Source organism: Lepus europaeus, chromosome 1 (genome assembly GCF_033115175.1).
Source record: "Lepus europaeus isolate LE1 chromosome 1, mLepTim1.pri, whole genome shotgun sequence".
Taxonomy (NCBI): domain Eukaryota; kingdom Metazoa; phylum Chordata; class Mammalia; order Lagomorpha; family Leporidae; genus Lepus; species Lepus europaeus.
Window position 1 is genome coordinate 44054317 of NC_084827.1, and position 16617 is coordinate 44070933.

General features: G+C 39.3%; 1 protein-coding gene across 1 annotated transcript in view; it reads right to left on the minus strand.

Annotated features, from left to right (window-relative positions):
* RELN (reelin) overlaps window positions 1–16617 on the minus strand; it is a 581586-nt gene that overhangs the window by 229842 nt on the left and 335127 nt on the right. The window contains exons 9-10 of the mRNA XM_062213575.1: window positions 11266–11362; window positions 8191–8431 (exon numbers count right to left, since the gene is read on the minus strand). Of these exons, the coding sequence (XP_062069559.1) occupies window positions 8191–8431; window positions 11266–11362 (338 nt within the window). The remainder of the gene's footprint in view (window positions 1–8190; window positions 8432–11265; window positions 11363–16617) is intronic.

The following is a 16617-nucleotide window of genomic DNA, read 5'->3' on the forward strand; positions in this document are numbered from 1 at the left end:
ACTACAGAAAGGAAAGACACATTGAAGAATGCAGGGGGAAAAAAAACCAGCTGTCTGGGGCTGGTGCTGTGGCTTGAGGCAAAAGCATCCCATATGGGCACTGGTTTCTGTTCTGGCTGCCCCTCTTCTGATCCAGCTTCCTGCTGATAGCATGGGAAAGCAGCAGAAGATGGCCCAAGTGCTTGGTCCCCTGCACCTGTGTAGAAGACCCAGTAGAAGCTCCTGATTCCTGGCTTCGGATGGTCCCAGCCCTGACTGTTGTGGCCATCTGGGAAGTGAACCAGTGGATGGAAGACCAAGCATAAACAAAGCCAGATTATGAAGATGGAAAAACTACCTAATCCTTCACTGAGCAGATAACAGCATATGCCAAGAAGCCTCAGGAACTTTCTGAACATTTTCAGGGAATCATGACTCACCTAAAATAAGGTATCAGAAATCAACCAGATAGCAAATGGCGTAAGCAAACTCTTGGATACAGACTTCAGTATAGCTGCTTTAAGGGAACTCAATGAGCTTTAATGAAAACAAAAACAAAAACAAAACAGAAAATATCAATACTATAACAGAGAAACTTAACAGGGAGACTGAAATAATTTTAAAAAATCAAACAGAAATCCTTGAGCTGAAAAGTTTACTAAGCAAAATTACAAATTCAATAGAAGGCCTCAGTAGCAGAACAGAACAAACAGAAGAAAGTATTAGTGAGCTTGAAGACAGGTTATTTGAAAATACACAGTTGGAGGAGAAAAACAGAACCAAGAGGAATAAAAAAAGCTATGGAAATTTGGAGACAGCACTAAAAGAACAAATATTAGGGTTCAAGAGAGACTTAGGAAGGCAAAAGGGGGAGAAAGCTTATTCAAAGAGGTAATAACAGAAAGCTTCCCAAACCTAGAGAAATACGTAGCTATCTAGGTACGGGAGGGTCAAAGGTCACTGGTCAACTTCAGCTCAGCTAAGTCTACTGTGAGACATTTTGCAATCAAACTCCCCGAAGTTAAAGACAGAGAGAGGATTCTCCGGGCTGCAATGGGCAGTAACCAATCGCGTAAGGTGTCCTACCTCTCTTGACTGCAGACTGCTTGGCAGAAGGCTTACAGACTGGGCGAGAGTGGTCTAAGACTTTCACAGCACTGTAGGGAAACCATTGCCAACCAAGAATACTGAGCCGAACAAAGCTATCCTTTACAAATGAAGGATAAACAAAGACATTCCCAAACAAATGTCTCCTAAGAAATGCTAGAGTGTTCTCTACTTACTATCAAGTAAGAAGGAAGTATCAGAAGGCAGCAAATTCATGGGCCAAACGAACTACACAGACATAGCCAGACTGTTCCAATGCTGTAAACATGGTGCATAAATTAGTCATATCTTCAGAATGAAGGCTAAAAACCCAAACAATTAAAGTAATAATCACATTAGCATGTTAAGAGACAGGCAAGATCAGAAGATATAAAATGTGGCATCAAAAATGTAAGACACAGAGAAGAATGAAGTGTAAACATAGAAATTTTATTAGTGTTTTTATCTTTTTTTTCCACTGTACTAATAATCAATGTTAAGTTGCTATCATTTCAAAATAGTTTTTTATGAGAGATAAGCTTTCTGCAAGCTTCATGGTAATCAAACAACACAAACCTATAACAGACTTACCAAAAATAATAAGCAAGAAATCAAAACACATTACTAGAGAAAATCACTTAACCACACAGGAGAATTGCAAGAAAGGGATAAAAAAAGAAAGAAACTACAATGAAATTGAAAAACAAGCAAAATGGCAGAAGTAAGCCTTTACCTGTCAGTAATTACCTAAATGGACAAAAAGCAAGATCCAACCATATGCTACAAAACCCTATGACAAGAAAGTCACTTCTGCTCTAAAGATACATTTAGACTAAAAGTTAAAAGGTGAAATTGGATATTACATGCAAATAGAACCCCAAAGAAAGTAGGATTAGCTATTCTTAAAACATATAAAATAAGCATTAAGGCAAAAGCAGTAAAGAGAGGCATGGATGGTCTTCATATAATGAAAAAAGGTTCAGGGGCCATCAAAGAAAGAAGTACCTTTCTCTGACGGGAGGAGAGACCTTCCACTTTGACTATGACCTTGTCTGAATAAGATCAAAGTCGGCGAACTCAAAAGGCTTCCATAGCCTTGGCAACTCATGACTAGAGCCTAGGGAGATTTCTGACGCCATAAATAAGAGTGTCAGATTGTTAAGTCAACAACAGGAGTCACTGTGTACTTACTTCTCATGTGGGATCTGTCCTTAATGTGTTGTCCAATGTGAAGTAATGCTATAACTAGTACGGAAACAGTATTTTACACTTTGTGTTTCTGTGTGGGTGCAAACTGATGAAATCTTTACTTAATATATTGATCTTCTGTATATAAAGATAAATGAAAATGAATCTTGATGTGAATGGAATGGGAGAGGGAGCGGGAGATGGGAGGGGTGCGAGTGGGAGGGAAGTTATGGGGCGGAAGCCATTGTAATCCATAAACTGTACTTTGGAAATTTATATTTACTAAATAAAAGTTAAAAAAAAAAGTAAAAAGGTTCAATTTAACAAGAGGAAATATCAATTTTAAATATATATGCACACTCAATATTACAGCACCAAATACATAAAGCAAACATCGCTAAAACTAAACAGAAGACAGATTCCATGGCAGTAACGATAGGACGCTTAACATTCTATTTTCAGCAAAGAAATAGCAAAGTTAAACTGCTCCCTAGACCAACCTGACCTTACAAACATCTACAGAACATTCCATCCAACTGGTGCAGAATAAACATTCTTCTTAATAGCACATGTCACATTCCCCAGGGCATATTATATTGTACATCACAAAACAAGTCTTCACAGATTAAATCAGAGATCATAGCAAGTATCTTTTCTGATCACAATACAATAAAATCATAAATAAATAACAAGAGAAACTTTGAGAACCTCATAAATGCTTGGAAATTAAGCAATTTAATCATAAACAATCAGAAAAATTTAAAATTCCTTCAAACAGACGTAAATGGAAACACAACATACCAAAGTCTTTGGGATACAGCAAGATCAATGGTAAGGGAAGTTTATAGCAATCAGTGCCTACATCAAAGAGCAGAAAGTTCTCAAATCTACAGCCTAAACTTGTGCCTCCAAAAACCAGGATAACAACAACAAATCAAATGATAAATTAGTAGGAGAAAATAAATAATAAAATCTGAACAGAAATAAATGGAATCAAGTCTAAAAACCAATTCAAAAATTAACCAGATGAAGAGCTGGTTCTTTGACAGGACAGACAAATTGACAAATCCTTAGCTAGAATGCAAAAAGAGAGAAGACTCAAATAAATAAAATTGAAAATGAAAAAGGAGACAATATAGCTGACACCACAGCAATACAAAAGATTGTTAGGAAAAGTATACAAAACATTTGATAATCTAGTTCAAATTCCTGGACATATACAACTTACAATGGTCGAATCATGAAGAAATAGAAAAAAACAGACCAATAACAAGAATGAAATTGGGTCAATAATTAAAAGTTCCCTATTAAAGAAAACCCAGGACCAGGAGGATTCACTGTTGAATTCTTCCAAGAATTTACACCAATACTTCTTAATTTATTCCAAAAACAGAACAAAAAGAAATTCTTCCAAATTCTATGAGATAATATTACCCTGATACCAAAACCAGACAAAGACATAATAAAAAAGCAAGAAAGCTACAGACCAATATCCTTGAAAATGTATGTGCAAAAATTCTCAACAACATACTAGCAAATGTAATTAAACAACACATTCAAAAAATTATTAATCCTGATAAGGTGGGAAGCAAGCATGGCTCAACATATGCAAATCAATGAATTTGGCACAGCCCATCAATAGAATGAAAAACAAAAAGCTTATAGTCATCTTAATAGACAAAGAAAAACCCATTTCATGAAACTCTGAACACATTAGATTTAGCAAGAACACACTTCAGCTTAACAGAATTCATAAATAACAAGGCAACAGCTAACATACTTAATGGGAGAAACAGAAGGCTTTCTCTCTAGGATCTGGAATGAGACAAGGATGCCTACTTTCATCACTTTTCTTCAACACAGTGCTAGAAGTTTTATCCAGAGCAACTAGAGAAGGGGAAGAAATATATGGCACCCAAGTTGTCACTGCTTGCAGATATATAAATAGAAAATCTTCGTTATATACCAATAGGAAATAATTTTATAAAGAAATCAGAAAAGCAATCCCATTTCCAATAGCTACAAAAAGAAATTAAACTATGTAGGAATAAATTGAACCAAAGAGGTGAATGATGTCTACGATGAAAACTATACATGACTCATTGCATAAACTGAAGAGGATACAAAGAAATAGAAAGATATCTCTTATTCACAGATTACAGAATCGATTTTTAAGGAAAACTATAAAAATTTTACTTCACTCTTTTAAAAAGATTTTTTTTAACTTATTTGAAAGGCAGAACTACCAGAGACCCAAGGAGAGACAGAGATCTTCCATCTACTGGTTTACTCCCCAAATGCTGCAGCAGCCATGGCTGGGACAGGCTGAAGCCAGGAGCCAGGAACTCCGTCCAGGTCTTCCACATGTGTGGCAAGAGACAAAGTACTTGACGCATCCTCTGCTGCTTTCCCAGGCACATGGGTAGGAAGCTGGATCAGAAGTAGAGCAGCCCAGCACTCTGATATGGGATGCCAGCATTTCAAGCAGCAGCTTAGCCTGCCGTGCCACAATGCTATACTCCAGAATCAGTATTTTTTTAAAGATCCATACTCCCCAAAGTGATATATAGATTCAATGTAATCCCTATAGAAATACCAGTGACAGTTTTCACAGAAGGAGAAAAAGCACTGCTAAAGGTTGTATGGAATCACAAAGATCCCTAAATAGCCAAAGCATTTGTGATAACTAAGAATAAACCAGAAGATGTTACAATACTTAACTTTAAAATATGTTAAGTACAAATTAAAGCTAAGTGTTATTGGCATTAAAACAGACACTCAGGCCAATGGAATAGAATAGAGAGCCTAGAAGTAAGCCTAGCCACTACAGACAACTGATCTTTGACAGAAGTGCTAAGAACACCTATTGGAGAAAGGGTTATTTTCATTAAATGGTGTGGGGAAAATAGGAAATCCACATGCAGAAGAATTAAGATAGACCTCTATCTCACATCCCAACAAAAATCAATTCAAGTGGATTAAAGATATAAATGTAGGCCTTGAAACAATGAAAATACTAGAAGTCCAATGGAAGGCAAATGCTTCAGGACATTGGAATGGGCAAAATTTTTTATTTAGGTCCCCAAAGCACAGGAAACAGAAGCAAAAATGGACAAACAATATTTCATCAAATTAAAAAGCTTCTGTATAGCAAAGGAAATGACCAACAGAGTGAATGGAGAGCCTACAGAATGGAAGAATAGTTGCAAGCTATATATCTGACAAGGGTTAGTAACTAGAATATCCAAGGAATTCAAACAACTCAATAGTAAATAGACAAAGAGTCCAGTTAATAAATGGGAAATAGATCTAAACAGACATTTTTCAAGGGGAGTCACACACACATGGCAAACAGGAACTTGAAAAATATACTCAGCATCACCAATCATCAGGGTAATGAAAATCAAAGCCAGAATTAGATCATCACCTCACTCCAACTGTACTGGCTGTTATCAAAAAGAAACCATAACAGGTGCTGGGGAGAATGTAGAGAAAAGGAAACTCTCTTATACTGTGGATGGGAATGTAAATTAGAAAAGTCATTATGGAAAATAGCAGGGAGGTCCCTCAAAAAATTAAAAAGAGAATTAGCATATATATGATCTAGTAACTGCCTGCTGGTTATATATGTGAGGGACATGAGATCCGCCTGTTGAGACATCTGCACTCCCAGGTTTACTGCAGCCATATTCACAAAGGTCAAGAAACGGAAACAGCCCTACGTGTCCATCCACTGATGAGTGGATAAAGGAAATGTGGCAGATACACACAACGGGATACTTCTTTGCTGGTAAGAAGGACAAAAGCCTGTCATCAGAGACAACATGGATGGAACCAGAGGTTCTTACGCTAAGTGAAGTAAGCCAGGCACAGAAAGCAAGTACTCTATGATCTCACTCATGTGTCAGCTCTGAAAAAGTTGATCTTATACAGGCTGATAATATAACGGTGGTTACCAGAGGCATGGGAGACTGGGGGGGGGGGGGGAGAAGGGTTGGGAAAGGTTGATTAATGGACATCGAATTGTAGTTCTGGAGAAGAAGGAAATTCTGGTATTCTACTGCACTGCAGGGTGGTTGTGGATAATAATAATGTATCGTATTCTTTAAATAGCTACAAGAAAGGACTTCGAATGTTTCATCATAAAGAAATGATAAATGTTTGAGTAAATAGATATTTTTATCCTGATGTGAACATTACACAATGTGTGTATATATATATATATATATATATATATAGCATAATAACACATTCTACTCATAAATATGTGCATTTTTCACGTATTGGTTAAAAGTTCTCTAAGCTATATTTATATTGCACTTTCAAATATTTGACATTTTAGAAGGTCTAACAGTGTTCCTTACAAGGCCTAAGTGCAACTTTATATTATAAATTCTCCTTGAGCAGACTAGCCTATTAATTTGATTCCCATTTACAAAGCTGATAATTGCCAAATGTGGATCTTCTGAGATTCTAACCCATACATCTAACCTCCTACCTGATATCTGGTTCCAAGATCATCAAGATCAATAACATCCAAAGTGAATTCATCAACTTCCCGCAATCCTGCTCCTCTCTTATGCTTCCTGTTTCAACGAATGGCATCCCTGCCCAGAGAGCTGCCAAAACATTATCTTATATATCTGTCACTCCTTCATCTTCTCCGTCTCCAACCTTCTCCATACCTCTCCTAAAAATCTCAGAAACATCTAACACTTCCCTAACCCCTCTCCTCCACTCCTGACAATGAGATTTTCCTTTAGAGTACCGTCTTCAGCCTCCTATTTGGTCTCTCAGCATGCATTCTTCTCCCTTCCACTCCATTCTCTATCTTCAAAGGGATACTTCAAAACATCCAAAGTGCTTAGATCTTATTTAAAGTACTTCGGTGACTCATTATCACTTCTGGGATAAAACTGAAACTCCCCAGCAGCTTTCAAGGTATTTTCATTGCCATCAACTCAACTGGAACTGTCTTGGACAGCTACTTGGAACCTTGTCTGATACCATGTTCATGTGCTCATCTTCTAGCCTTAGTCTGCAGTGCTATCTCAGAATACCATAGACTGAGTGGCTTCACCTACCAACACCTTTGAGTATTTCTCTTTGCTCTGGTGTCTGGGAAGTCTAAGACCAAGGTTCTGGAAGAGTCCATGTCTAACTGTTCACTTCCTGGTTCACAGATAGATATCTTCCTGATGTATTCTTAGAAGGTGGTGGAGAAGGGGCTGGAGAGCTCTCTGGGGTGTATTTGATAAGGGTCCTAATCCCCCTGATGAAGTCTCCTGACTTAATTTCCTCTCAAGGACTCTACTTCCCAATGCTATCATATTGGGGTTAGCATTTCAACAGGTGAATTTTAGGAGGGGACAAACATTTGCCAATAACTTAGTCTTTATGTATATGATTTTCAGTTCTTGAAACACTATTTACCCTACCTACCCTACTCAGCCAGCTTTATATTATCCTTTAGTCTTTGCTTGGATTCCTTATTATTATTATTATTATTATTATTATTATTATTCTGGATTGCTTCCCACAGCCCTCCCCTCCAAGTCTGGACCCATTCTGTATGTTGCACTTCCTCAGCAAATCCTAAAAATTAGGCTGCTTTGTATTTGCCTGTTGACATGTGTAATTTTCTCCACTACCCTGATACTCTCACAAAGGGAAGTCTTCCATATCTTTGCAATTAGAGTCCTTGGCTTCAGCCCAGTAACTGACATAGCAGGTCTTTAAAAATATCGGTAACATGAATGAACAGAGGACTGTTTCTATACCGATGATTTTCCATCCTTAAAAGGTAGGGCAAGATCAGTAAGCATATTACCTAGTCCATTAGTAGTGATTTGGGTAAAATAGCTTTCACTGTACAATTTGGCTTATTGAGCTCCAGGGATCAGAAGGGAGAAGAAAGAAAGGAAACTGAGTTCAAACCTTAACCGTAGCTCCTGGGAAGAAGAGCCAGTTGCCCGTGTCCACTGGGTCGAGATTGTCTTCTAAAATGACTTTTCTGTGTGCTGAGTTGATGACCAGGATGTTGTCCAAGGCCCAACAGGCTTCATACACTTCACCCACGTGGAGATTCTCCTGCTTCCACTGAAACTGGACGTTTTCCCCTTTGGCTTCTTCAGGAAGGTAGAGGATATGGATGATGGTGCTGACATTGGAAGGAGCTCTGGAACACACAGTGAGAAGGGGAGTTCAACTGTATCTACTGCTTGTTTCCTACAGATGAACTTTCTTAAGACTGTATTTCCATTTTCTCAAAAATGGCAGTCATTACAATCATAGAGCCTTTAAATCTTTTAATATCTTCTGAGTATTAAGATTTTCTGATTGAGTGATGACAGTTTAAATATTAAATGCCTCTAAGAAGTTTACATTTAACACAGACAAGCGTTAAGTATATTCAGTAAGCCAGTAAAGAAGTCATCAGAGAGAAAATGGCACACATTTCCATGGATTGGACAAAAAAACCAAAGCGTATCCAGCATTTTATGCTGCACATGGCAGACCTTCAATTTAAAACAGTTTGTGTAAACTGATTATAAGAAAAAAGGGAGGGGCTGGCGCTGTGGCATAGTGGGTAAAGCTGCCACCTGCAATGCTGGCATCCCATACGGGTGCCGGTTCGAGTCCTGGCTGCTGCACTTCCAGTTCAGCTCCCTGCTAATACACATGGGAAAGCAGTAGAAGATGGGCCAAGTCCTTGAGTCCCAGACCCACAGGGAGACCCAGAAGAAGCTCCTGGATCTTGGCTTTGGTTCAGCCCAGTTTTATCTGTTGTGGCCATTTGGGGCATGAACTAGCAGATGGAAGTTTCTGACTCTTTTTCTCTCTCTCTGCCTTGCTGTAATCCTGCCTTTCCAATAAATAAATAAATCTTTAAAAAGAGTGAGAAAAACATACAATTATGATGTTAATAGGAATTGTTACTTTGACCTTATGTACCTATTAGTAGTTAATGTATACAATATGTTTAATGATTAGTCTTTATGTAATAATTATTTCTAGCAATCACATGTACTTTCAAATGTCTAGTCTATATGAAATGTGAGATTCTTCAATAGAATTTTAATTCTTTCATTTGTAATTCTTTATCATATCATGGAGATCAATCTTTCAAAACATGATACCATTTAACATGATTTTTATATTACATCTGTTAGATTCTAGGTCCTTCTGCTATACAATAAAATATTTTTATTAAACATTTTATTTTACCAAAGTAGAAATCTGCTGTAGTAAAAATGACTGCTTTAGCCAAGATTAAAAGTGGTCCTAAAATGCAAACCAGTGGTACCCTCGGCTAGCTATAAATCAGTTTTGAAAGGACTAGAGAAAAGTCATTATTTTGCAGTCACCAATAAAGCACATATATATCTGTGGAATTGTCAGTGTAGGTTATAGATGGTGTGCCTTACCTTTGGGAGTAATCAATCCCCTTTTCTTTCAAAATATTTCATGATGACCATGATTTTGGCTTCAAAAGGAATCGGCACTGACAAAGAGAATCAATCTATTTTGGTTTTAGGAGGTGACTGGAAATTCTTGCACGCTGATCCCAGTGGTAAGGGAAATTTGCATAAATGAGCAAGATGCTTTGGTACAAGGCCTAAAACTGAAAGCCCCATCTAGCGAAAAAATAGACTCAGCTGAACATGATCTTTATATGTTTTAATCAAATCTAGAGTTTCATTATTTGTCACATCAAAAGCACTCCGCTGTTTTCCAGCAAGAAATATGTACGACAATTTTCTTAAACTATGATACATAACATGCTCGAAAGAGTATTTATACTGCTTTTCTTAAAGCCATTTATATAAATAAGTATTTCACAGGAATGTCTTTGCATAACTACTAGTAATTAGAAAGAATAGCAAAATGTTCTGCTATAAAATTGACACAGCATGTCAGAGCTCAGCTTGAAGTTGATAAATTATATTTAATCCCACTGCAGAGGGAGACAATTTATTAAAATCTGTGAGTTAGAATCGCTCTTTTCACTTTTTGGTTATAATAGAGCCTGGACTTGTGAAGTTTTTATTTTAAAACTTTCAAGAAATACTACTAGAAACTTTGGATAGAGTGGTTTATTATTAAGGACTAAGAACCTAATAGTTATTCTATTTCTCTAAATAAATCACAGTTCTTTTAATATGGAAATATAGTAAGGAAAACAGCTTGTTGAGAAAAGGAAGCTGTCATAAAACTGATGAAAAATATTCTACTTAAGTTATGCTAATTTAAAAACTAACCCAATCATAATAATTACTTTACTAAAGCTCAAGGTATTTTTCCTTAACTATTTTAAACCTAAAATGAAGCATCCATTTTGAATTTTATTTTAAATTTTAAACAATGCAGAAATGAAAAACATTATTTGAGTTTTGCTAATTAAACCAAACATTCTCAATGTAAATGAGTTTTTCCTCAAGCATCCCACCTCATTTTTATACTGAGGGATTTTTTTTTAATAAAAGAAAAAATGTAATATATGATTATACAAGTCACATACAATTTTGCAAATAGAATTTTAGAATTAGTCTTAGGGGAATTAGAAGAGAAATGACAGAACTGGAGATTAGATGGAAAAAAAAAAAAAACAGTGGCTCTTAACTCAAAACTTCACAAACTGGAAAATGGGCATCAGATACACACCCAAGCCAGAGCCCCAGCCAGAGCGATGGGTGGTGAGATGTTTGTGGAGGATGCTATCATAAAGATCATGACCCCCAAATGTACTTTTATCAATAATAGTTTGTTGTTAAGTACTATTGACAACAGGAAATTCTGAATGGAAAATGACACTTTTAACAATATTTTCTTCAGGTCGGATAGATCATAATACATCCTAATAGGATAGATCATAATTCAAGCAATTCAACATAATTAACAACCAGAGTACTTTTCACCAGGAAGAAAAAGGAAATGGTAGAGTGAAGGCAGGTAGGGAGCAGACATCCAACTGTGCTAGAGTTCATGAAAATGCTGCAAATGACCACAAACCTGATTTTCTCAAGCTGGATCCAGTCCGCACTGTTATTCTTGGCATATGAGACGACGATGCTGGGGTCTGAATAACTAAAGCGACATGAACCTGACCCTGTGAATAGCAAGCACAATAAATCTCAATGTTAACAAACAGTACAATTATATATTGTCCTTGCTGATCAATACTTGCCCTGTTCTTCCAACTAGGCTGTAATTTCTACAAATACTACTTAATAAGTTATCTCAGAAATCAGAAAAAAAAACATAAGTTGGAGATTCCTTTAGTGACTTATGAACTATTACATTGTAAAATAAACACTAAGTCCACATCAAGAAATATCAAAGCATCATAGAATGACTGATAATGCCATAGTGGTTCTTGCAGGGTAATATCAATTAACAGTGATTTTGTTAAATGGTACAAAAATCATGAAGCTGGCCGGCGCCGCGGCTCACTAGGCTAATCCTCCGCCTTGCGGCGCCGGCACACCGGGTTCTAGTCCCGGTCGGGGCACCGATCCTGTCCCGGTTGCCCCTCTTCCAGGCCAGCTCTCTGCTGTGGCCAGGGAGTGCAGTGGAGGATGGCCCAAGTCCTTGGGCCCTGCACCCCATGGGAGACCAGGAGAAGCACCTGGCTCCTGCCATCAGATCAGCGCGGTGCGCCGGCTGCAGCGCGCTACGGCGGCGGCCATTGGAGGGTGAACCAACGGCAAAAGGAAGACCTTTCTCTCTGTCTCTCTCTCTCTCACTGTCCACTCTGCCTGTCAAAAAAAAAAAAAAATCATGACGCTGAGGAATAAAAACATCATTCTCTTTCTATATATGTCTTAACTAAATGATGAGACAGTAAGCTAAAGACAATTCAGGTCCTGGGTGACTGACAGTTGTTATAAACATGATCGATGTTACTCTACTAGTCCGTTATTAGAGATTTAACATGGAGACGATACAGTTCATGGTGAATATTTGGGGATTATTTCTCATTATTGTTTTCAGTATTGGAAATGTAAACACCACAGACAGCTTAAAAAGGGGGAAGCCTTTGCTTCTACAGATGCAATGCATTCATAAAAGTAAAGCACAGTATGATTTGTAGATTGAAAGATCTCAGAACACCCCAAACAGCCATGAAACCCTAGCCAGATTTATCGTAACTGACATAGCAGAATTCTTTATACTCCATTAAGGCCAATGAACCCAAGGAAAAAGCAATAGAGCCATTTATGTTTAACTTTGACCCATCTGCTGGAGGAGCCTTGGTTTCGGCAAATGGCATCTGTTGATGGTTTCACGTTTGTGGTGCTCAAGCTTTAATCAGACTCATTTATTTTATTTCAGTGGTGTTTAGAACAAACCATTCGGTTCACCACTCGCCCAAGCTGGCGGTGTGCTAAGAGGCCAAACAGCAGTTTTCCTAGATTTATTCTCACAGCTGAAATGTAGGTGAAAAAGGAAGCAAAAAAAAAAAAAGGGGGGGGGGAGGGTTATTCAAAGGAAAACTGCCCAGCCACCTTGCTCTTCCATGGAAACCCACCTTATGCCATTTTAATCATTGCTAAATTCTACCTTTCATAAGCAGCTGCATAAAATAAATATCAAACTGTGCAGCTGGAAATGGAATCGGGCAGGATTATGTGGGACAAACTTCAGCACAAACAAGAACGAGGTCTGGCAGAGACTTTGTTATTTCAAGGAAAAGTTCGAATGAGCCTAAAGAATATAAATGCTATTTATGTGCTTCTGCTATGTCTTATACACCCCAAGCACTTACAAGCAAATCTATAATGCAGATCTCTAGAAAGAGAAACAACAGAACAATGACAACCAAAAATGTTCCTTACAGAAAGCAATTTCTTGCAAATTATTTTCAAACAGAAGAAAGGGAAGTTGATACATTTCAAAATAAAAAATGTGTCCAAATACAGCCATTGGTGATAAATGTAACTTTTAAAAATTTGTTTTTATTTTTTATTTTTGGACAGGCAGAGTGGACAGTGAAAGAGAGAGACAGAGAAAAAAGTCTTCCTTTACCGTTGGTTCACCCTCCAATGGCTGCCGCGGCCAGCGCGCTTTGGCCAACGCACCTCGCTGATCCGAAGCCAGGAGCCAGGTGCTTCTCCTGGTCTCCCATGGGGTGCAGGGCCCAAGCACTTGGGCCATCCTCCACTGCACTCCCGGGCCACAGCAGAGAGCTGGACTGGAAGAGGAGCAACTGGGACAGAATCTGGCGCCCTGACCAGGATTAGAACCCAGGGTGCCGGTGCCGCAGGTGGAGGATTAGCCTATTGAGCCAAGGCGGCGGCCAAATGTAACTTTTTAAAAAAAGATTTTATTTATTTATTTGAAAGGCAGAGTGGCAGAGAAAGGGAGGGAGAAGTAGAGAAAGAGAAGGAGAGAGAGAGAGAGATCTTTCACCTGCTGGTGTGTTCCTCAAATGACTGCTATATATGACACTGGACCAGGCTGAAGCCAGGAGCCAAGAACCCCGTCAGGGTCTCCCATGTGGGTGGCAGGAACTCAGCTACTAGGGCGAATTAGCAGGAAGCTGCATTTGAAATAGAGAAGCTGGGACGCAAACCCAGGCACTCTAATATGAGATGCAGGCATCCCAAGCACTGGCTTAACCTGCTGCACCATAACACTTGCCCCAAATATGACTTTTTTTCCTTTTCTTCTTCTTCTTCTTTTTTCTTTTTTAAAGATTTGTGCTTATTTATGTAAATAGCTGAGTGACAGAGGGGAAGAGACAGAGGCAGAGATCTTGTAACCCTTGGTTCACTGCTCAGATGGCCATAACAGCCAGGGCTGGGCCAGGCTAAAGCCAGGAGCCAGGAGCTCTATCTGGATCTCCCATGCGGGTTGCAGGGGTACAAAAACTTGGGCCACCATCCACTGCCTTTCCTGGGGCATCAGCAAGGAGCTGGATCAGAAAGAAGCAAAGCAGCTGGGAACACATCAGTGTTGCAGGTGGCAGCTTATCTCACTGTACCACAATGGTGACCCCTATTGACTTTCTTACGCTACACCTCAGTGTTATAAGATTTGATTTATTACACACTTATTTAAAAGGGGGAGGGCATCTAGCAGATGACTCACTTTCCCCAGCCTTTTAGCCTTTACATTTTTAATATTTAAAACATTGTGTTTTTTTTTTTTTTAAGATTTTACTTAGTTATCTGAGAGAGTTACAGACAATGGGGAGAGGTAGACAGAAAGGTGTTCTACTACTGGTTCACTCCCCAAATGGCCACAATGGTTGGAGCAGTGCTGATCCGTAACCAGGAGCCAGGAGCTTCTTTCGGGTTTCCCAAGTGGGTGCAGGAGCCCAAGCACTTGGGTCATCTTCTACTGCTTTCCCAGGCGATAGAGAGCTGGATCAGAGGAGGAGCAGCCAGGAATCAAACCGATGCTCAAATGGGATGCTGGCGCCATAGGTGGAGGCTTAGCCTACTACAGCACAGTGCCGGCCCCCAGAACATTGTATTTTTTGGAGGCCATCTCCTTGTTAGCTCTTCTGACTCTGCACTAGGGACCAGCTGGTGTCCTGTCTCCAGCCTCCTCAATACAATACTGTTGTACATCGTCCTGCTTGGTTGCCCTTCCAGAGTTCCTCATTGCCATCAGAACAAAGCTGCACTTCTTCCTGCAGTGGGTAGAGATGCACAGCACCTAGGGATCCCAAGTGCACCCTGAGCAAATGAACTGGCCTGAGGTCATCTTATAGAGTTCCTACATAAAAACAAAGGCTAGAAGGACAAAGGGACTCCAAGAGACGGATGGACGCTGGAAGACAGGAGTCTGGGGTATGAGTGGCCGGCTAGAGAGTAGCAGAGGCACTGTGTACACTTGGCAGGAAGGTGCACCCCCCAGAAGAATCACTGCCAGCACACTACCTTCCTTTGGCACCAGTCCATCCCACAGATAACTCCCCACAGCCACGCAGACTGTAGCAGTACAACCTTTCCAAATTGCCATCCCACTGCCCCAGAGACATCAGCAGGCAGAACCAGGGCGCCCCTTGCCCAGTTAGAAAATAGTTGTGTGACTTTGCTTGGGGGAGAGAACAGGAAAGGGTCACTCACTGTTCACTCCTCTTTCGGAGTGCAGGTGCCTAACACCTGTCCCAACCGGCTGTGCCCAGACACTGGGGGAAGGAGCTGTCACATTCCCCAAGCAGGCGCCTCCTCTGCAGTGAGGGGACAGCTGCAGGCAGGCATCAGTTGCAATGGCTACTTCTTTATTTCCATTCTTGAATAAAAGATATTTAGATGCCAAAGAGAAATTTAAAACCAGAAAGGAAAGACAAATTGTCAAATGCAAAGTATCCTTTTGTTTGCAGATGTGTTTTCTCTACTCCAGATCCCTTCCAATGCAATCCTTTACTCTACGCAACAAGTCTGCCAGACCCATTCAAAGAGGGAAGACAACAGAGAACCACGGTCATCAAAGTTTGGCCTGGGAGGCCTTGATGGACTTAACCTGATCTACAGCTTCAAGCACTTCCCTTGGTTCCTACAGGCAAGCAAGAAAAATCCAAATACTTTCATTTTTACCCTCAACAGGGGTATAAAGTGACAAAAGGTTCTCAAAGTTTGGTATTAATAAATAAATTTTTTTAAAAAACCTAGTGAACTTGTAGAATCTTCTGAGGACTCCACACAATCTAGGACTTCTGATTCCCATGCAGTACTGCTACCAGCTTACGGCCACGCCCATGGTTTGGGGGAGGGCAGAGTATGTTGTGTAAAAGACATAAGCTTTCATTGGGTTGTTTCTGGTTAGGTTTGGTTGTCAATTCTTAATTTTAAACTGAGAAATAAATGGGTAAATAATAAAAGTAGACCTACAGTCATTTACAACAGCTGTCATTTAGCTATCATTGGTTCCTTGGTCAACCCTGTAGAGTTCAATGATAGATGATTCCATTCACAGTATTTCTGGCCTGATATTGTCTTACAGTTTGTCCTATGGTTTGGCACACATGTGCACTGTGATATAAATACAGGCCACCTCTATTCCTGCACAGATATCTATATAATGCTCTGAAGCTATCTTATCACAACAACATTTCATTCTTCATTGCTGATGTCCTGAGTTCATACCACTGAATTGGCACCTACTTGAATAATTCGCTCAGTGTTATCAAGTTTAATAAAAGAATACTGGGTTATTTCTTTTATAATTTCTCAGCATTTTAATATAAAATCATATGTCTAAGTTCATTCCTACTAGGTTAACCATGCAATGCAGACAGTAATGCCTTCATTTTAGTGCTTGCAAATCCACGTGAACCACACTCTGTATCTGTCCATATGACCTAATTCTGCTCCCAACTGTTGCAGAGGATGATGTATTTCTGTTCATCAG